Genomic DNA, 22,552 nt, shown 5'->3' with positions numbered 1-22,552 from the left:
AGAGAAATGGGGGAAAGACAATTCCCATGTAAAGAAAGATAAAGAAGGAGAAGGGCTGCGTTTCATAGTGGTCGCACATGGGGAGGAGTAAAGCCCCACGTTCTCGAAAGTCTCTGATATTGCCCCGGTGTTAAAAAGGAGGAGGTGAACAGCACCACTTAAGAGAAGGTGGAAAAGGGGGAGCTGCACTGAGAGTGAAGTGGGAGTGAAATACCCAAAGTGAAAAAAGCCTGTTATAACCCCAAAAGAAGGAATTGTGTTTGGAGAGGTGCATCCTGACAAGGTGAACTTTTTTTTGTGTTTGTGAACTTTGGAGTGAAACTTTTGAGACCAGAGGGGCCTAAACTTGGGGAAGGGAACCCTGAGAGGCCTAAAGGAAACTGTGAGTGGAATTGTTGTAACAAAGAAGGCCTAGACTTGGGGAAGGGAACGCTGAGAGGCCTGAAAAGAACTTTAGTTTAACTATTGGAACCTGAGGGGCTTGGGCTTGGGGAAGGTTACACTGAGAGGCCCAGAGGCGTTGTGAACTAAAAAAGTGTGAATCTCTTTGAACCAGAGGGGTCGAAGCTTGGGGAAGGGAACCCTGAGAGGCCCATAAGAACTGTGAACTTTTAAAATCTTGGGAAAAGGAATCCAAGCGATGCTAAGAACTTTTTTGTGAAACAGTAGAAACCAGGGGGGCTTACGCTTGGGGAAGGAAACCCTGAGAAGCCCGAACAAACTCTGAGCTTTCAAGAAGCTTGGGAAAGGAAACCCCAGGAGAACTTTTGAGAGTAGGCTTATGTCAACACTGAGGATAGTGCCTGGAAGAGCCTAAGGCACCTTTTAGAAATTATACTATTTCGATTTTGGAACTTTGTGCGAACTGTTTTGTTTGGTTGCACAAGCCTTACCAGAAGGTTTCAAGGACACCCTTTTGAGTTGAACTGTTTTGTGTACTGGCAGTGTCAATCCTGACAAGAAGTCCACCTGAATCCAGTTTTTGATATATTTCTTTGGGACACTATTTTTCTTTTGAGGAAACCTGCACAACATTTGTTTCCAGAGTGCGGGTAAGCATAGGTTTGACAGTTTTTGTTTTGAGACTTACGGACCTCGACTATCCTTAGAAACATCAGTTAAGGGAATCCCCAAATGTGAGATAGACCAACCCAAACATCTTTAATAAAGGTTTTCAAATGGCTATCTCTTGTGTCTCTTTTGATGCCATTCCTATCTCACAGTATCCTCATTTCCATGCTGTCAGATATTTCCAAAAATGCATTACTTACCTAATCTGAATAATCAAAACACGCATATAAAAACACTACAATCAAATGTGTGACTGTTCAATTCACAAGTACTGCCATAACTCTGCACTCTACTTAAATATCAACAAATGCACGACTCAACACTTTTGCAATAAGGCAATGAACTGATATAGTTTTAAACATACCATTGCAATGGCAGGTCCTGTGCACTTATTCATCCTTCCAATAAGCAGTTTATTGAGCATTTTAAACAACCAAACTTTGGTGGAAAATACAATGCAACACTATGCGTTGCATAATAATTTTATTTGAATTCATTTTTGGACCATGAGCCTTACATAAAACAAATGGCCCATGTTTATTCATGTCCTTATTTGCAACTTTAATATAGGCTATTTTAACCTACAAAGGTATCAAAGCACTGTACATAAGTCAATTACATAGGAAATTACAAAAAGTGCTTTCATAAAGCCAATTTAACAATATAAATTCATGAAGCCAGATAAACGAATACAACTAAAAGAAATGAAACGGGCATCGAAAAAAAAACAAGTACATGTCAAACACTATAAAATAAAGAGCCAGCACTGGAATAAACTAATCTGAGAAAATTGGTTTTAAGGGTCAGCCGAAAGGAAACTAAATCACGGGAGAGGCAAATGGGCAATATAAGGGAGTTCCACAAGTGGGGAGTTGCCCTTAAAAAGGGCAGATTGCAACATTTTGAGCAGTGGAACTTTTGAATTTCCAGGCGAAGAATATCCTGACTACAGCTGGGTTGACAGACCCCTGATATCCTATGTTCTTCTGTCAGGTATCTAGGTATCTTCTGGACTAGTGCTTTGAAGGGCTTGCAGCAACGTTGAAAGTGAATTCTAAAGTGCAAAGAGAGCACAGCCCAAGAAGAAGAGCGATGCACTTGAATTTGCAGGAGCCAGTGGTAAGTCGAGCCGCAGAGTAAAGGATAGATTTTGAAGGAGCGAGTGAAGAAACCGGAGGTTCAAACAGAAAAGCATTTCCACTGTCAAACCTGGACAACACCAAGGCCTGTAAGGTGGAACGAATATCAGAAGGAGAACGGAAATAAGCTCAAAGATGAAGATAAAAGTTACAACAGTAGTTGGCAAATGCAGCGCCAAGAGAACAAACATTTTTAAAAGATCATTTTAAAAAATCAATCATAAAACAAAAGTTTTTAGCAGAAAAATACAAATGTGGGGAAATACCAAGTGAGGGAAGCGTTGTAAATCACTGCTGAACAGTACATTGAGACATAGAAAAAAGGAAGATAAACTCAGTTTTATAAATAATGAGTAGCATAAAATGGGAGAGCATCCACACCTCCATAGCACAGGGATGGTCTCTGAATCAGTGCATATCTACCAAGGATGATTCCCAAAGATAGAGTTGGGTGTCATTCGCATACTGCTGAACGAAGATGACAAAATCTTCCACCACGTACACCAGTCACTCCATATAGAGTATAACATGGGTAAACGGATTGAACTCCTGGGGCATGCCACAAGCTACTTGTAGGTGGCCAGATCGGAAGGATCCCATTTGGATGAATTGAGTGTCTCTGGTCAGAAAAGGTGAAAACCACGCAGGGACACTGAAGCTCATCCCCACATACACAGACATGGTCTATCACTTCATGAACATATCAATGAGGCTGTTTTTCAGTCTGGCAATTGTTTTATACTAGGGACTCGGAAAAGATATATCAGGATCCAAGAATGCACAGAAGTGGATGGAACATATTGGAGCAACCGTACAAATTCCTCATTAATGCCATAACTTCCACCTGCTTGTTCTTATATCCCTGAAAAGAAGGTACAGAGCTTTTTTTGTCAGATTTTGTCAGATTTTGCTATCTAGAACTGACATGTGAGTAAAAATATGATTGAATTTGACAAACTTAGCAGTGACAACCTCCAGACTAAACAACTAGCCAAGAGACACTGCCTAGTGCTATTGGGGTCCTAACACTTTCTGCACAATTCATGTAATGTGGCAAGGAAAAATATAGACATACACTTGCCTTAAACCCAATGCCTCTCTGGAATAGAATATAGTTGACTGGTCAAACTTTATAAATGGTCATTACAATCTTCTTAACTTCAAAACGTACTTTAGTAAAAAAATAATTAAAAAAAAATGATGACCGCAAAGGGGAATCCATTTGGACTTGAGCTGCAATTCAATAATTTCTCAGGCAGTCAGCAAGGATTAGCTCAGCAGGACACAATTCCAGTGTTTCTAGGCAGTGGGCTAGTTAGCCACTAACCAACTGAAGGCCACATTTTTGCTTCTGCTATGCTAAATAGAGACGTGCTAAGAAGACCTGCTTGACACGTTCATGCCTTCTATAGAGGCTAAGACAGCTAACTGGTGGGCTAGATGCCCTTTCCCTCCATCCTCAGTACTGACGCCCGGGCCTTTGCCCTGGGCCATAGAGACTGGAAAGCAACTCCTTTTTATTTTTAGTTGCTCCCAGTAGGGGACTCATGACGGCATCATCAACCATGTCTCTAGGAACTCCCTTTGCAGAGGTTAACCCCCCTCCTCCAAACTACAACTTCTTTTTAGATGGTACACCGCCTCCTCATGTCTATGTCTGTGTATTTCCTCAGGCAGTGCTCATCATGTGAGCTTAGATGCCTTCGCCTGACAAAGCGCAGTGTTTTTTTTTTCTCGGTTTCAAGGAGTCCAGCGCTCGGTAGCACTGGACTGCTTTGAAAAGTAGTGACAGGAGGTAGTTACGGAATGTGCGCGTGAACACATAGGACCAAAGATAGGTTTTTGGCTCAAAAATCAGAATATGAAACTCTACATTTGAACAGTTTTATGATGCAAACTACTAAGAGAAGCATAAAAGGAAAACATTTATTAAGAACAAAGAAACTGGAGCAGGTTATATTGGTCTTGTTGCTCTCATTTCAAGTCTCTACTTCAAGAAATCAGTAGATGGGACGCTGCTTTGTTATTTTGTCCTGTTCCCCTTTCCCTTGGGAGTGAAGCGTGCATAGCCTGCAAGTTTAGGGGACTGCGTGCTAGATGTTTCTAAGGGTCTGCGGGAATGTATTGGAACCAGACAGGTCACAAGCAAAGAAATTGTGGAACAAGTTCCTAGCTCACACTTGGGACTCAAGGACCTCCTTCCAGTCTTCCATCCACTAGCTTGGGGTGGCACGTGGGCCCTACCTCCTGTCAGAACCCAGTCAAACAAGGACCCTCGTCCCATATCTCGCCCTCGTTCTCATAGTCTGAAATGGGAAGCCACTTGCACAGTAGACATTTTCCTGTTTTCTTTCCTCGGTGGTGTGCCACAAAGATACTATATAGTGGAGTTCCAAAACGACTGCATCACCCTAGCGTTGGTATATTTTGCTCAGGAGAGCCACGTGAGAGGTGTATGATCACTGACCAAGATAAACCTGTGGCTAGTTAAATAGTATTTGAGGTGGTCTGCTGCCTATTTGTCTGCTCCCTGTGTGGTTTCTACTATGCCAAACCTTTATGTATGTACAAGAGATAACAGCATTTGTTTAGAAAAAGGGCATTTATTGCCCCATTTGAGATTCCAAATTTTGAAGGTTATATCACAACCCAGACCTGGTATTAATATTGAATGTCGACCTCTTCAGGGAGAGTCCTTCTGGATTGAAAAGGTGTGAGCATTACAGACCTTCTGTCTTAATGAGGAATAGCATTTTCTGTGTTGTATTTATCCTTCCTTTGTTTCCTTCATTTTGCTTTGAAGCTTCGTTGTATGATACATTCTTCATTGTGGCTTATTGCTTTCAGCTCTTTTTATACTGAGAAGAGCGTTGTTTGCCCTTTTCATTACTTCTTATTAGACCATTGTTTAAGTAAAATGGTCTTTTAGGTTCATTACTTATACATTACATTTTCTTCATTTTCGGTGTGATGCGTAATTGCTCTTGCAGTTCATTCTTTATTTTGACTAGTATCTCTTAATTTGTGATACTTTTGTTTAGTATGTTTACTTTGACGCTCATCTCTGTGGATGTTTCTAGGGGATCACCTCCATTTTGGTCCTTATTTTATTTCCACAACGTCAGAGTATGATGACGTTGCTGACCTCCCATGTTTCACCTTGGCTCCTTGTGTCTGTTTTCCTTTCCTTTCGTTTGTGTAATGCATGACGTCTTTATGCCAGTCGGCATGATGATATCATGCACATCTGTCCTCCTTCTCTATGCTATTTTTCTCCAGGTTGTGCTTCACTTTGTTCAACCCAAAATGTATGTGCTTTGATCTACAGTGTTGTCTTTTCTTTTCTGCATGCTGCTGTTTTGAAACTTTCTTCAATTGGATGAACTGCCCCATTGGTTTTCTAGTTATGCTCACCACACTGCATGGGCCTTATTGTTTTCTTTTGTGCTATATTAGATGGTAATTGTGTCTATTGGGGAAGACTAGCCGTTGTTTCTGTTATTGTTTAAAGTGGTTATCTAGTAATGCAAGCTTTGCCATCCTACGAATCTTGCTGTTGATTTCCCCCCACACATACCTTTACCACATACAGACTGTCAATATGTGTTTATTTGAGTCACAACCTTTGATTTTATGATTATTACATTATTTAGATTATAGAAGGAGACATCTGCTTCCGCTATTTGATTGGCAACTCATTTCATTTATGTCTATAGGGAGGTTCTCTTGTTGGCCTCTACTATGCTTTATATTATCGGAATCGATAGTGGTATTATGTGAAGTAGACATCTATGAATGAAGGTTTAATACCGAATTGTGTGGAGCCCTTTCACTTTACCGCTAGAGCGAATTGGAATTTTCTCTTATAATATGTACCTTTTGGAAACATTTGTTGGATTGCATTAGCAGCATTATACATCTGTTCTGCTTTCTGAATAGAATGATTTGACATTCTTGAAACTTGTTTTGAATTGATCAAGTTGATGATACATTTGGATTCATTATTTTTTTGACTACTTGAATTTAGATATGAAACAATTTATCTGGCTTTTGGTACATTTTTTTCTAAACATCAAATATCAAGTTGCATTTACATTGGGAAGGTTTGGTAGATAGGCCGTGGTGCCTCTTTGTGTGTGCAGTTAGATGGTATAACCCATACCACATTATTTCTCATTAGCAAAAACATTTTTGTATCACTAGGTCCAAAAGGGATATCTTTGTGATTTTATCCTAAGTGTCTGTGTGTGGCAGAGCTGAAGGGATCAAATGTTGTTCTTTTCACCATCACTCAGTGGGGGGTTGAGGTGTTTTAGAGGGTTCCCTTTCAGTGGAGGGACACTTCTACCACCCTCTGAGCCATAATAAGTGGTGATAATCAGAAAGGGGTCACAATTACTGCTTGCACTTTATTTCATCAGCTGTTGATTTTCTTTGGCCTGTCATTCATTGGTGTCCACAGGAGACACAGTAGGGCATGTTGAAGTCTTTAGAAAAGCAGTTAGTTTATCAGCATGTCAAACCACAATTCACACATGTTTTACCACACTGTTGTCCACTCAATCTCAGATTCTTTGTACGCAAAATTCTTACTGTGGAAAATCGATTTCTTGAAGTTGAAATCACAAATCCATTTCCATAACTTAATTTTAGTTTTTTTAATGGTAGTGCAAATTGTGTTCACGTCATGTAAAATAACACGTTACATGCCCCTATAAAGCAATGACTCATAGCCATTGCTATTATCACACATCTATGACACAGAGGTGACTTTACAGCTGTCTCAAGTTGGTGCGTCTAAGAACTGAAATGCTCAGCCACTCCTGCCTTTTAGACTTCCATCACTTTGCAGTTTGGTACTTGTGGTATTTATAGTGGGGACGATAAAACTGCAAATATTATGCAAGGATTCATGATGTGAACTAAAGAACTAAAATAGCAAGACTTGAAGAAGATATCAACCCTTCAGAAGGCAACTTCAAAGTTTTCTTTTTGTATATTTCTGAAAAAAAAGTTTAAATAAGTAGCATTTTTGTGGGTTAGTTCTTAGTCCCGCTCCCCCTTCCTCCAGACTGTTCGAAAGGTTGGCACTGACTAGATGGAGGGCCAGAGAGGATTATGTCCAAGTCTTACAAGGGGAACTTAAGTGCACATGTCGTACGTTCCTCCTCCTGACTTGTTTACGAAAGGTCGCCCCTTTCCTGTACTTCACTTCCAGTTGACGCAAACATTGCACCTAAAGACTTACCCGGTCCACCCCATCCAATAGATTGTGCAAACAATGTAGTCTGTTTGGTGCATAACTAAAGATTCAATAGGAGGAGGTGTGGCCTTAACGGTATAAAACTGCAAACGGTGAAACTAGAAAACATGCCCTCCAAGACCGGTTTTCCTCACTGCACTACTTTTGTTGGTAAGACAAGACACAAGCCTCATACGTAGGTCTTGCTTGCCCAGCTACAGTTCTTTGTCGTCATAACATTGCATATCTACTTTGTGATATTATTAGGCGTAATTATAAAGGTGAGGCTCTCCACTGACAATAATCTTTTATTGTTCTTTTGAATACATTTAGATCAGGCATGGTGGCAAGCATGGCAGGCTGCTGAGGAAGCAAAACTTCCGAAAAAGGTGCAAAAGCAAGAATCAGGAAAAGTGGCCCCACCTACAATAGTAAACAGCAGAGGGAAAAGTACTACCTCTCCAAGTAAAGGAGCTCCAGGGGGTACAAAACCAACTCCACTTGGTACCAGGGGAGCAACAAGAGGCGGGAGCACTGCTCGCGGAGCTGTTTTGCTTCCAGCTAGGTAAGACCCTCTTCCATCAAAACAACAGTATTGTAAGGTCCAGCCTTTACAGATTTATGGAAGTTGAACCTCATTCTTTTCTATATTTTGTTACCAGTGCTACCTTCCTTTAGGTCTATAGATATTTGAATGTACACCGCAGCGATTCTTTCATTTTCAAAATGTTATTAAAATGAAATATCAGATCAAATAAGCAATACATTGGTAAATTCAATATTAACTATTTTAACTCGTACAAACATTTCTGCAGTTATTTACATTGTACAGGAACCTCATGGGCATAGGAAATGGGGGGAGACAAATCCACAATTTAAAGGAGGGGGGATGTAATGCCATTTAAGGGTGGGGAAAGTAGTGGTTTTATTGTAACAGTTTTACCTGTAAATAGGGTTGTTCTTTTGTTAACGTCTTGACTCCTGTCACGTGAGTGCTAAAACAGAGAAATCATATCAGCCATAGTGCGACCAGTAAAAGCAGTTGGTCTCATCTCCTACACTCTCCCCAGAGTTATTTATTTTGAGCCGAGGTGCGACTTCACTGCCATCTGAAGTATTGCACTAGCTACTGCTGTCTTCCACAAGGACGCTTATCGGAACTAGGCCTTTTCTGCTGCTCCAGTCAGGTTGGAATTATGGTGACTGAGAGGCATAGTCAGCTCTGTAAATTCAATAAATCTTGCTGGGTGGGCAGACTGTCCTGCCAATCTATCAAAGATTGCCCGACGCTTTTCTTACATGGAAGGGCATCTGGACTCTCACACTAAAGGAAGGACTCGGGAACAATGCAACATACCTTACAATACTGCTCCTAAATGACCTTGCACATTGATTTCAAGCATTGCTTCCTCAGATCATTCCTTCCTGAGGAGTGATGAGCCACTGTCATTTAAATATATAAAGTGAGCCCCATAGCTTTTTCGACCATCAAGTTCAGTCTTCTTCGGTCAGTGCAAGAGGAATTGTTGCCCTACACTGGCCAGAGGGGAGGTCACAGTAGGCTATCTGGCCACAGATACACTGAAGTGCAATGCTGTACACCCTTGCTTCCTTAAGACCCAACCACATCAGGTCATGAACAATTTCACAGGTCTCTGAAATGCACAAACAATACATGTACTTTTTAGCAAGCATGCATAGAATTGATTTCTTAAAAATGTCTTCAAGCAGCTATCATGGTCCTAGCGGGTTTAGCAGTGATGCTGTATGTCCTGTTTCAGAAAGGAAATTGCAGTTATGTGTCTGTAAACAAGTGGCACAGTCGTATGCCATTCAGTGCAGAACTGCATACATGTTGCTGGCTCTTAATTATAGCCCTTAGAAGCGGATTTTCAATTGGAAGGAAATATCCTTCATGATCAAATTAGCTGCTTAAATGTTCTGAGTAAAAGTGCAAGTAATGAGAAATGTTGACTTGCTCTGATATTATCTTGACCATTCCGACATGACAGCAACAGTACTACCTTCTTACACTGAGCTGAAGAAACATGATGTTACATGTCCTCCCCTGTGCCTGGCTTTTAATGAAATGTTTTATCATCATGATTAAATTCTAAGTATTTTATCATAGGCTTTGTTCTCGGAACCACGCTTAATGTGCCCATTATACTGTTTAACAAAGGCTTCAGGATATTACGAGTAAAGAAGATTCAGATGCTTATGCTATATATATGGGATAATGTACTCATTACTTTGGGCCTCAATACAAGTGTGGCAGTCCGGAAACAAGGGTGTCGGTAAGCTCAACGGCACTCATGTTTCCGGACCACCACACTACGACTCTGGCTGCCGGGGCTGCTGCACCTGACAGGTCTGACCCTGCCAGGCGCAGCGGCCCCGGCAGGCAGAGTTGCCATGGAGGCACCATCAGCAACGGTGCTGGTTCTTCCGAGTCCCCATCCCCATTGAGTACTATGGGAGTTGTAATGTGCTGGTGGCACCGGGAAGTCAGGTGCCGGATTCAGTGTTACGGAGTTGGCGGCAACCTCGTAATGCTTTAATACTTAACCTTTTTCTTAATATAACATAAGAAGCTAACACTTTGCTGATCCATATCATCCATTTGCAACCTGTTTGTTTTTAAAAAAGCGAATATGTAGCTTCTAAAATGTTGCAAGAAAATACTTTAAGCAGTTTAAAATTGTTATCATGTTTAATAAACAATTTCATAAAGATTCTTGCTTGCTTGTGTGAAACTCCAGCAGTGCACAAATTAACCATTGTACCATAAACCGTTTCCTTGTCAATGAATGGCTATAAAATATAGCAGAAAACTATTTTAAGTGGTGCAGGGACAGCTGAAATTCTCACTGCTGGCTCAAACAGAAGGCATTGTGAAGTCACAACTGTAGCGTAATAACATTACAGAGTAGCTGTGATGCCATGTTCATATTACAGGTCACTTGTGAAGTCACAACAAGCCTGTACTAAGAATATTATTTGCAGGCTTTTATATGGATATTGCAGGCTGACATGTATTACATGTGTTATTATGAGGTGGCTCGAGTTACAATTGCATTCTAATGCAAGATCAGTGTATGCAACTGCTCTCTGCCCAAGGTCACTGGTGTGGATATGTGAGGCAGCATTCTACCTTAAAGGAATGGTTTGGTCAAAATGTTTTATTGTCCCTACGGGTCGGCCATGTGTTTTTAAGCGTAAGTCGCTCGATTTTAGAAAAATGTCCTATGGACCTTACCCGAGTTTTCGTCCATTAAACACACGCAAAAACAGGCACCAGGGAGCTGCCATTTTGTGATAATCCTATCATTTCCCCCATCGCCCTGGCTGACCTGCTTTTGCGGCACTAAATCATATCCCCCGCCCCTGAGCCTGACATTATCAAAACATTCATATTCCCCGCCTCTCTCCGTGACATTACTGTGCTGCGTAGGCAAACGCGCCCAGTCGTCGTCTACGCGACTTCACACAGAACCCGGAAACCAACACAGATCAGCTCACAACACAGCGCGCCACAATTCGGAATATGAAACTGTACTTTAAAATCAAACAGCAACTCAGTAAATTTGGTAAAGTACATTTATTTGACATTAAGGGGCCGATTCATGGAACAAACGTGCGCCGAAAATCTTTGCGCAAGCGCAAAAAAACAGGCGCACGCGTGCGATTCATTGAAGTCCCTGCGCGTGTTTACCTCGGGATGTGCGCCAAACCCGTGCATGGCGCACAAGTCACTGAAACATCCCGAAAGGCGTGTGCGACGCGCACAGTGAAAGCGCACAACCTCGGCGCATACACCAGAAAGTGGGCGGGACACTGGGCGTAACGCGCGGAATGGGGAACAACGCGCGAAAATAAGGGCGTAACTGGGGATGTACTACAGGGAAGCAGACGGAACGCCCACACGCACTCGAACCACACGTATTCATGGAATCGAATAGGGCAAAGCCAGGCACAGCCAAAGACACGCACAAGCTGAAACACGTCCGCCACACGAAGGCAAGCGGTAGAGTCCCAGCGCATCACAAAAGTGGCAGCATACAGCAATTGGGCCTGTGCGAGCAGGGCACGTGTATTGCGGGGGTGCGCGGGAAGTCACACACGCGATTGAGCGGGGTACGTGTACATCGGGGGTGCGCGGGAAGTTACACACGCGATTGAGCGGGGTACGTGTATTTCGGGGGTGCGCGGGAAGTTACACATGCGATTGAGCGGGGTACGTGTATTTCGGGGGTGCGCGGGAAGTTACACACGCGATTGAGCGGGGTATGTGTATTTCGGGGGTGCACGGGAAGTTACACGCGCGCTGGAGCGGGGTACGTGTATTTCGGGGGTGCGTGGGAAGTTACACACGCGATTGAGCGGGGTACGTGTATTTCGGGGGTGCGCAGGAAGTTACGCACGCGATCACATCAGGGTACGTGTATTTCGGGGGTGCGCGGGAAGTTACACACGCCATCTCATCAGGGTACGTGTGTTTCGGGGGTTTGTGGGAAGTTACACACGTGACCTCATCAGGGTACGTGTATTTCGGGGTGCGGGGGAAGTATCACACGCAACATCAGCAGGGTACGTGTATTCCAGGGGTGCGCGGGAAGTTCCACACGCAATTCCATCAGGGTACGTGTATTACAGGGGTGGGGGGAAGTTCCAAACGCGATCTCATCAGGGTACGTGTATTACAGGGGTGCGCGGGGAGCACCACACGTGAATTGCACGTGTGGGTCCTCCCAGGTGTTCCCTCTACACCCTCCACGGCCCCTGCAGGTGGCTCACACCACAGGGGCCTACCCTGCACATGTCCTGCCGGCACCCCATCCAACATGGCCATGCCCCCCAGCCAACCCACATGTCAACTTGCACTACTGCCCACCAACGCATGTCCCCCTGCACCCCCAGCCACCAGGGGCACCCTCCACCAGGCCCCCACCCATGTCTCCCACCCCCCCAGCAGTGCAGGGGCACCCTCCACCAGGCCCCCACCCATGTCTCCCACCACCCCCACCCCCAGCACTGTGGGGCACCTGCCAGCAGGCCCCCACCCATGTGCAACTCATGTCTCCCACCACCCCCACCCCCCAGCCACCAGGGGCAGCCTCCACCAGGCCCCCACCCATGTCTCCCAGCACCCCCACCCCCCAGCACTGTGGGGCACCTGCCAGCAGGCCCCCACCCATGACTCCCACCACCCCCACCCCCCAGCAGTGCAGGGGCACCCACCACCAGGCCCCCACCCATGTCTCCCAGCACCCCCACCCCCCAGCCACCAGGGACAGCCTCCACCAGGCCCCCACCCATGTCTCCCAGCACCCCCACCCCCCAGCCACCAGGGGCAGCCCCCACCCATGTCCAACTCATGTCTCCCACCACCCCCACCCCCCAGCAGTGCAGGGGCACCCTCCACCAGGCCCCCACCCATGTCTCCCACCACCCCCAGCACTGTGGGGCACCTGCCAGCAGGCTGTCACGCTCACCTGATTCCCACGGAGGCGCAGGTCTGGCTTCGAGTGCTGATGCTTCTTCAATGGTGAAGCGCAGGACTCTGAAGATGGACAGGTAGGGCCCCTCTACTCTGGCTTCTCTGGCTCGTAGGAATATTCCCCTGTGCGTGAAAAGGGAGTATTACCTACTGACGGAATAATGCTCAAGCCTCCCACTTTCTTCCAACCCTCCACGATACCCTTGCACGATTCCCCGTGAAGTCTCACCTTAGGGTCTGGAAGGATGAGTTCTCCATCCTGCTTCGGATGCAGGGGCGCGTTGAAACCCAGTTACTTCACTGGATTGAGGTTTGATGGAAGTTCAAATAAGCTTGACTATTCAGGTAAGGTGCTGTAAGAGTTCTGTTGCAAGTTCAAAAGTTCAAGCTTAATAATAATGTTCATAGTCTTATTGCAGCAAGCGCTAACGCTTATGTCTTTTTCCCCTTAGGGGCCGGGGTCCGGAATGCCAGGAAGCGGCAGGAAATGAAATGGGAATGACCCAACTGGTAAGTCTTAGAAGGAAACTGAGCTTTTCCTATTCCCTTCCTTCTCTCACCTTGTGTTCTTGTCTTTTTCTCTCTAGGCACTGGGAAGTGGCTGCGGATCCGGATGATCGCTGCTGAAGATGGAGGTGCCCAGGAAAGGTGAGTGAAATGCAGCGCTGCAGCAATCGAAACGAAATGCTTTTAAAAATGATGTCTTCCCTTTCAGGATCGTCGGTGTAATGTCCCCGTGGTACAGCTTTAGCAGGTAAGGTCTTCTTTCTCGCCAATTCTCTCTTATCTCCCTTTGCAGGTGACCCGGGATGCTGACAGGCGTGGCTGAAGTCCAGATGCATGAGCTGACACGGTGAGCGTCCAGCTGCGAGGAGCAGAACAACGCGAAGCAAGAGTTGCTGATCGGGTGTGGTTTAAATAGCTTTGGAAGAAGTTCCAGGTATGTATCCCTCCACCGATCAGGTATGTATCCTTCCCCGACCACACCCAGGTGGAAAGTAGTCCCACAGGTAAAGTAGTTCCATTCAGGCCTCAAGAGGGCCTGGATGTAGCAGCATGGTCTGCATCAGGTAAGTGCACATTGAAACACTTGAACACATGTCTAGCTTTATGAGCCTGGCGCCTAAGGCGCCAGGACAGGGATCCAACATGAGCCTGGCGCCTAAGGCGCCAGGACTGTGTCCAAAGGGCCCCAGCTTGGGCCCGCTGGCACTTCCCTGGTGTCACGCCACTTACCTGGAGACCGGGGTCCTCTGCTCAGACTCGCTCTCCTCCCTCTTGGCGGATCTACCCGCGCTTCCGCTTGCGGGGATCCGCCATGGGGAGAGCTTCTGGGGTTCCCATCGGGAGTCCTCTGCGCATGCGCGGGAGACCACGGTCTCGATTCCGCGCATGCGCAGTTGATTGGGCTCTCTCCTCAGCAAGGGCTCGCGTTCCGAGCCTCGCTTTGGATGTGCCGGCACCCAGTAACGAGGCGGCTTGCATTTCAAGCCTCTCTTGGGTGCCGGCCATCCTATAAAGCGAGCCTCGATCAGGAGCAAGTCGCGTCTCAACGCGGTTTGCCCTGATCGAGGTTACGCTCGTTACGCTACTTACCTGTTCTGGCTCTGCTCAGTCTCCAGCTTCAGCCTGTATCCTTCCCTGGGTTCCTGCCCCTGCAGCTTTTCTGGTCCTTCTCCCTTTGGGGTCTTGGGGATCCTGTTGGGCTTCTGAGTTCTCCCTGGGGTTCTGTTTAGTTTTCCCTGGGTTCCCCTTCTCAGTCCTTTCCAGTCCTGTTCTTGGGTTTGTCTTCCAGTCCTGTTCTTGGGTTGGCTTTCCAGTCCTGTTCCTGGGTTGGTTTCCCAGTCCTGTTCCTGGTTTGGTTTTCCAGTTCAGTTCCTGGGTTGGGTTCCCAGTCCTGTTCTGGGGGTCAGGTTCCCACACTCTGCCTGAGTCATCGCCTGTTTCCTTTGAAGCATTGAGTCTCCCAGCTGCTTTCAGTCGGATCTACCATCTGCCTGCGATCCCTGTTCCTCCAGTGTTTGCGGAAGTTCGACTCTACCACCAACTTCGGACTTCGCAGTCTTTGGACTTACTACATCTGCCTCTCCTGTCAGTGCTTTCACTGTCCTGACGCCACCCAAATCAGGAGAGTGCGTCCCGTGGCGTTGAGAGTCGGTCCATCTTCCACCCTGTTTAAACCTTGGGTGGCGGAGAGGCCGGTTCCTTGCGTCATACGCTCATCGTCAGTCTGGCTGCCACGTCAAGATCTTCTTCCAAGTCTTCAGGTACGCTTCACTCACGAGATACCCAGCCTAACACCTGGGGGGAATGATGCCTGCCTCTGGGGTTGCTGGGTCGGACTCGGCTCCTTGGAGGTAGGCATCATGACAGTACCCCCCCTCAAGGCCCCTCCCAAGGTTGTTCCCTCCGGGGGTCTTGGCTTGTTCGGAAATCTCCGGTGGAACCTTTGTATTAATCGAGGTGCGTGAACATGGTTACTAGGCTCCCACGATCTCTCCTGAGGTCCATATCCCTTCCAGTCAACAAGATAGAAGAGTTTTGACTTTAACACCTTGGAGTCTAAAATATCTTTAACTTCAAATTCTAATTCCCTTCAATTTGAACTGGGTCTGGAGGCTTGGACAGTCGGGTCCCTGGTTGTACTGGCTTCAAAAGTGATGCATGAAAAACTGGATGAATACGCATGTTGGACGGTAAATCCAGTTTAAAGGCCACGGGATTGATTATAGCCTTGATGGGATAAGGTCCCATGAATCTGGGATTGAAGGTTCGCGGGCCCTTGGGGGGTAAATGTTTCGTTGCTAGCCATACCTGGTCTCCTACTTGGTAAGGTGGAGTTTTACTTCGGTGCAAATCAGCGTTTTCTTTATACTTTTTCTTGGCTTGCTGTAAATGAGTTGCAGCTTCTTTGAAGGCTCGGGTTATTGTGGAATGCAAATGATTTACTGCGGGCATTTCCAGGGTCAGAGGTGGATCTAGGTCAGAGGTCCGAGGATGGTGACCATACAAAGTATAAAAAGGAGTTTGTCCGGTTCCAGAATGCACTGAATTGTTGTATGCATATTCTGCGATCCAAAGGATGTCTTTCCAATTTAACTCGGATTGGTGTAACATGCACCGAAGATATTACTCGAGAGTCTGATTGGTTCTCTCGGTTTGTCCGTCGGTCTGGGGGTGGTGGCTGGTGGATAACCGCACATCTATTTGTGCTAGTTGGCAACACTTCTCCCAAAAATGGGAGATAAATTGACTTCCACGATCCGAGACTAATATGGAAGGGAAACCATGTATGCAAACTATATTCTCCAGAAATTCCTTGGCCAAGGTGGAAGCTGAAGGCAAACCTTTTAAAGGGATAAAGTGGGCCATTTTGGAGAATAGATCCACAATTACAAGAATAGTGTTGTAACCAGCACAAGGAGGCAGGTCAGTTATAAAGTCCATTGACAAGGTGTGCCATGGTGCCGGTGGAATATCCAAGGGTTGAAGTAGGCCGGCTGGCCTTTTCTTCTGACCCTTGTTTTGGGCGCAAATTCCGCAAGACAATACAAAAGACTTTGTCTTTTCTCCAAGAAGGCCACCAGAAGTGGCGTTTGATTTTTTCCTCCGTTTTAGCGATACCAGGGTGTCCTTCCATTAATGATTCATGATGATGGGCAATAACAAGTTCTTGCAATTCTTTACTTGGCAGAAACAACCGCTCCTGGAAGTAGGGTAAATCATCCGTAACGGTGTAATGAGGACCCTTTTGACTCCATTCCAGTAAGGCTGAAGAGTCTAGAAGTTGTTTTACTTGCGTTTGGATGTCCTCAATAGTTTGCAATGATGTTAGGCCTAAGATTCTTTGTTCAGGTATGATTGGCACAGGTTCTAAACTCGAATTGGGTTCTTCCATGCCAATCCGGGATAAGGCGTCCGCTTTACCATTCTTGCAGCCAGGGCGATAGGTAATTACAAAATCAAATTCTGCAAAGAATAGAGCCCATCGGAGTTGTCGTGAAGATTGAGCTTTGGCCGTCTTTAAATACCGTAAATTTCTGTGGTCCGTAATTACGGTGATGGTGTGTCTTGCCCCGAGAAGGTAGTGGCGCCAAGCCTTGAAAGCAGATTTAATAGCCAGTAACTCTTTGTCGGTAATTGCGTAGTTGATTTCAGGAGGAGAAAATTTCCTGGACCAAAAGGCCACTGGGTGTAGTTGGTTAGTTTCTGGGTCTCTTTGCGACAGGACAGCTCCCATGGCCGAACTGGATGCGTCGGTTTCCACAATATAAGGGAGATCTGGGTGCGGGTGCTTTAATACAGGTGCAGAGGTGAATTTGGTTTTCAGGTCCTGAAAGGCTTGTTCGGCCTCAAGAGTCCATTCAAAGCGTTTGTTTTTCTTTAGGAGAGCTGTGATGGGTTGGACTGTTCGGGAAAATTCTGGGATGAATCTTCGATAGAAATTGGCGAAGTCGAGCATGCTCTGAACTCCCTTCACCGAGCTAGGAGATGGCCATTTGAGGATGGCGTCCACCTTTCGCGAGTCCATTCGGACACCTTGTGGTGTCAGGATGAATCCGAGAAACTCTACTTCTGTGGTATGAAAAACGCATTTTTCGAGCTTTGCAAATAGTCTGTGCTGGCGCAATTTCTCAAGAACTGCCCTAACATGTTTTCTGTGATCGGATTCTGAAGAAGAGTACACCAGGATGTCGTCAATATAAACAATGACACAGACATCGATAAGTTCCCGAAGAACATCATTCATAAAGTACTGAAAGGCGGCAGGTGCATTGCACAAACCGAAGGGCATCACCTGATATTCGAAGGGCCCAAATTTGGTGCGGAATGCAGTCTTCCATTCGTCGCCTTCTTTTATACGTACCAGGTGATAAGCTCCTCGAAGATCTAACTTGGTGTACACACAAGCGTCTTTCACCTGGTCGATAAGCTCAGGGATCAGGGGCAGAGGATAACGATTCTTAATCGTTATTTGATTTAGGGCGCGATAGTCTCTACATGTTCTAAGGTCGCCCTCTTTTTTCGGCACGAAGAATAAAGCTGAGGAGACAGGAGACTTGGACGGGCGAATAAAACCATTGGCTAGGTACTGATCTAAACACTAACGCAAATGCAGGTTCTCAGGTTCCGTAAGAGCATAAATCCTACTACAAGGTAGTTGAGCATTGGGTACCAGATCGATTTGGCAATCATAAGACCGATGGGGAGGTAACGTGTTAGCCTGTTCCTTCTGAAAAACGTCTTGGAATTCTTGGTATTCTGACGGTAGCTGTACAGGGGTGGAAGTTGCTGAGGCTAGACCCATAACTGGATTTCTTGGATAACAAGTTGGTTCACAATCAGGAAAACTTATCTTCTTTGCTTGCCAGTCAATTCTGGGATTATGTGTTTCTAACCAAGGAATTCCAAGAATTACTTGAAATTGTGGGGCCTTGATCACATCAAACACGATTGTTTCCCTATGTCCATCCTGACCCACCAGTGTCATTTCAACAGTGGAATGCGTTACAGGCCCTGAGGCTATTTCGGTTCCATCTACTGTAGTAATGACATCTTGGGTTACTTTCGGGCAGAGAGGGAGCTTAATCCTGGAAGCGAATTCACGGTCTATGTAATTTTCAATAGCTCCACTGTCGATGTATGCTTTTATAGCATGCAACTGCTGAGGCTGTTTTGGGTCCACGAGCACCATTGGCATGACAAAATGCGAGGTCAAAGAATCTGTTTTCAAGCTCGGCAAGCGGACCCCTACGCTTGTCGGGCTAGGTCGTTTCCCGAATCAGGTGTCAATAAATCGTTATCAGTGGCTCCAACCACCTTCTTAGGTGGTTTAACCGGACAATTTCGAAGAAAGTGACCGGAAGTCCCGCAATACAGACAAAGTTGCATTTGCCGTCTTCTCTCTCGTTCCTTCTGCGTTAATGGTCCTTTAACACCGCCGATTTGCATAGGTTCGGATAGGTCGGTACTCTTGAAGTTGGCGTGGGTTTTGATCGGTACTCAGGTTTCGTACTTGAACCGATCTGCTTTTCTATTTTGAAGTCTGTGATCAAGTTGAACCACCAAGTCTATGTAGTCTGCGCAGACCTGGGGTGGATCTACTATCTGAGCTAGAACATCCTTAAGCTCTCCATGCAGGCCTCGATGAAACAATGTGATCCTTTTGTTTTCTGGCCATCCAGTTTCCACAACCAGTCTATTAAAGGTGGCAACGTAGGACAGGAGATCCTGATTACCTTGTCGTAAGGATAGCAGTTCGTTATCAAGGGCCTGTCCTTGAGAGTGTCGAGCAAACAATCTTTCCATGCTGGCCTGGAAACCCTGAAAATTCTGGAGAATGGGATCATCCTGATTTACCAATGGAATAGACCAATCGGCAGCACTGCCACTGAGGTAAGATAGTATAAAGGCTACCTTGGTCTGGTCGTTAGGGAAGGCCCCAGGTCTGCATAGAAAGTGTAAACGACATTGGTTCATAAAGACGGCATATTTCTTGGGATCCCCCGCAAAACGTTCAGGCGGGGCCAAAGGCATGTGTCCAGGTAGATTGATTTGTACCGGGTTATTCAAACCCATTGATGTGGAAGTACCTCCGGAATTAGGTAAAGGAGTGTGCCCTGCCTGGGCCTGCAATAACCTTTTGGCCAGGTCATCTGTTCTTTCCTTGGATAGGATCAGTTCTCTTTTGAGAGCGTTAGTCTACTGGCGGGCTGAGTGCCCTTCTGCCCGTAATTCTCCCAAAAGCTGGGCCAGCTGATCTGTCTCGGAAGTCTCCATAGCGCCCGGGTGGGAAATTGTGGGTAGGCTTCGCGTTCTGTCACGCTCACCTGATTCCCACGGAGGCGCAGGTCTGGCTTCGAGTGCTGATGCTTCTTCAATGGTGAAGCGCAGGACTCTGAAGATGGACAGGTAGGGCCCCTCTACTCTGGCTTCTCTGGCTCGTAGGAATATTCCCCTGTGCGTGAAAAGGGAGTATTACCTACTGACGGAATAATGCTCAAGCCTCCCACTTCCTTCCAACCCTCCACGATACCCTTGCACGATTCCCCGTGAAGTCACCTTAGGTTCTGGAAGGATGAGTTCTCCATCCTGCTTCTGATGCAGGGGCGCGTTGAAACCCAGTTACTTCACTGGATTGAGGTTTGATGGAAGTTCAAATAAGCTTGACTATTCAGGTAAGGCGCTGTAAGAGTTCTGTTGCAAGTTCAAAAGTTCAAGCTTAATAATAATGGTCATAGTCTTATTGCACTCACCTTGTGTTCTTGTCTTTTTCTCTCTAGGCACTGGGAAGTGGCTGCGGATCCGGATGATCGCTGCTGAAGATGGAGGTGCCCAGGAAAGGTGAGTGAAATGCAGCGCTGCAGCGATCGAAACGAAATGCTTTTAAAAATGATGTCTTCCCTTTCAGGATCGTCGGTGTAATGTCTCTGTGGTACAGCTTTAGCAGGTAAGGTCTTCTTTCTCGCCAATTCTCTCTTATCTCCCTTTGCAGGTGACCCAGGATGCTGACAGGCGTGGCTGGAGTCCAGATGCAGGAGCTGACACGGTGAGCGTCCAGCTGCGAGGAGCAGAACAACGCGAAGCAAGAGTTGCTGATCGGGTGTGGTTTAAATAGCTTTGGAAGAAGTTCCAGGTATGTATCCTTCCACCGATCAGGTATGTATCCTTCCCCGACCACACCCAGGTGGAAAGTAGTCCCACAGGTAAAGTAGTTCCATTCAGGCCTCAAGAGGGCCTGGATGTAGCAGCATGGTCTGCATCAGGTAAGTGCACATTGAAACACTTGAACACATGTCTAGCTTTATGAGCCTGGCGCCTAAGGCGCCAGGACAGGGGTCTAACATGAGCCTGGCGCCTAAGGCGCCAGCACTGTGTCCAAAGGGCCCCAGCTTGGGCCCGCTGGCACTTCCCTGGGGGGAATGATGCCTGCCTCTGGGGTTTCTGGGTCCAACTCATGTTCCCCACCACCCCCACCCCCAACCACTGTGGGGCACCTGCCAGCAGGCCCACACCCATGTCTCCCACCACCCCACCCCCCAGCAGTGCAGGGGCACCCACCACCAGGCCCCCACCCATGTCTCCCAGCGCCCCCACCCCCCAGCCACCAGGGGCAGCCTCCACCAGGCCCCCACCCATGTCTCCCAGCACCCCCACCCCCCAGCCACCAGGGGCAGCCCCCACCCATGTCCAACTCATGTCTCCCACCACCCCCACCCCCCAGCAGTGCAGGGGCACCCTCCACCAGGGCCCCACCCATGTCTCCCACCACCCCCACCCCCCAGCACTGTGGGGCACCTGCCAGCAGGCCCCCACCCATGTGCAACTCATGTTCCCCAGCCAACATGTCATCACAATCTAGATCCCTGGTCCCTATGGTCAGCCTCCAAATGCAAAACACCCACCCGAGTATTGCATCCACCCACTCATAATTGGCAATTACATCACAGAACACCAATTGCAAGTTCCGAAACAAACACCTTTCCCTCACATACACCCAATGGGTCAAAACCCATATCATGAAATGCATGAAACCAATGAGACACCACACATTGAAGTTCACTAAAAAAATATGTATTAAAGGAAACATAAATAGAATCAAAAATAAAGAAACAGAAATGTGAATGTACAAAAATGAAAAGAACCATGTCCGTGAAAAAAAGCGAAACCAAAAATAAAATTCCAAAGCAATGGTGTCCAAAGTCACTGTCCACAAAACAAAATCCAATGGGAAATAAAAAAGAAAGCCATTGCTCCATGGTTAAAATGTGAAAAAAAAATACAATCCAACAGTGAACTATGTACATGGGAACAAGCCAGGGTCCATTATCCCAACAAAAGAAAGGAAACCTATCTAACTACACTAACTAATAAAATAAACCATATACAAAAATGTGGCCAATGTCCGAAAGGTCCAAAAGAAATCCAAAAAAAAATGAAACCTAACACTACCTACATAACTATGTACAAGGGCAGCAGGCTAGTTTGACAGCTCACTTGTGGATGTCCCGGGCCAGGGCATCATCGAACTCCTGCTCAATGTCCCAGAGGCGGTCGTCCTCCATGGCCCCGAGGGTCTGCAGGGCCGTCGCCGTGTCCACCTCCAAACCCCTGCGGATTGCCTCGAGGCACTCGGCCCGCCCCAGGGCCCTCCGCATGGAGTTCTCCGCCCTGACCATTGTGAGCCGTGCCTCTTCCGCCCGCTGCCGCTCCGCATCTATGGCGTGGCCCAACCGCTGCCACACGGAAGACACTCTCTGTCCTGGGTCCTCCTGCCCTCCGGCCGATGCCGGCCCCTCCGATGTTGAAGGCCTCGAGCCTTCATGGCTCCCACCACGTTGCTGCTGCTGCTGTGCCTCTGCCCGTGCACTGCCTCCTGCTGCCTGCACATCCTCCGCCGGCTGGGGTGCAGTCGTTGATGTGGCCACCCCTGCTGGACGTCCGACTCCCGACTGTGGCAGGGATGCCTCCTCCACCAGCCTGGCCGCACCGTCAGAGGCAGCTCCACAGGGCACCCAGGTGACTGATGGGTGGGAAGATGGCACGGAGGACGACTGGCGCGTAGGGGGTTCAGTTGAGGAGGGGGTTGTAGCAAGCCCC

General features: G+C 46.9%; 1 protein-coding gene across 3 annotated transcripts in view; it reads left to right on the top strand.

Moving 5' to 3' along the window:
- The window catches only part of LOC138467859 (uncharacterized), a 1,040,267-nt gene that overhangs the window by 685,580 nt on the left and 332,135 nt on the right, over positions 1 to 22,552 (top strand). For all 3 annotated transcript variants that reach the window (XM_069608148.1, XM_069608147.1, XM_069608150.1), the window contains one exon: positions 7,786 to 8,017. In XM_069608148.1, coding sequence (XP_069464249.1) covers positions 7,786 to 8,017 — 232 coding nt within the window. The remainder of the gene's footprint in view (positions 1 to 7,785; positions 8,018 to 22,552) is intronic.

The sequence above is a fragment of the Ambystoma mexicanum genome, chromosome 4q (assembly GCF_040938575.1).
Source record: "Ambystoma mexicanum isolate Mex_15411 chromosome 4q, UKY_AmexF1_1, whole genome shotgun sequence".
NCBI lineage: Eukaryota > Metazoa > Chordata > Amphibia > Caudata > Ambystomatidae > Ambystoma > Ambystoma mexicanum.
The sequence above is the reverse complement of the archived record's forward strand: the minus strand, read 5'-3'. Positions and strand labels throughout refer to the sequence as shown.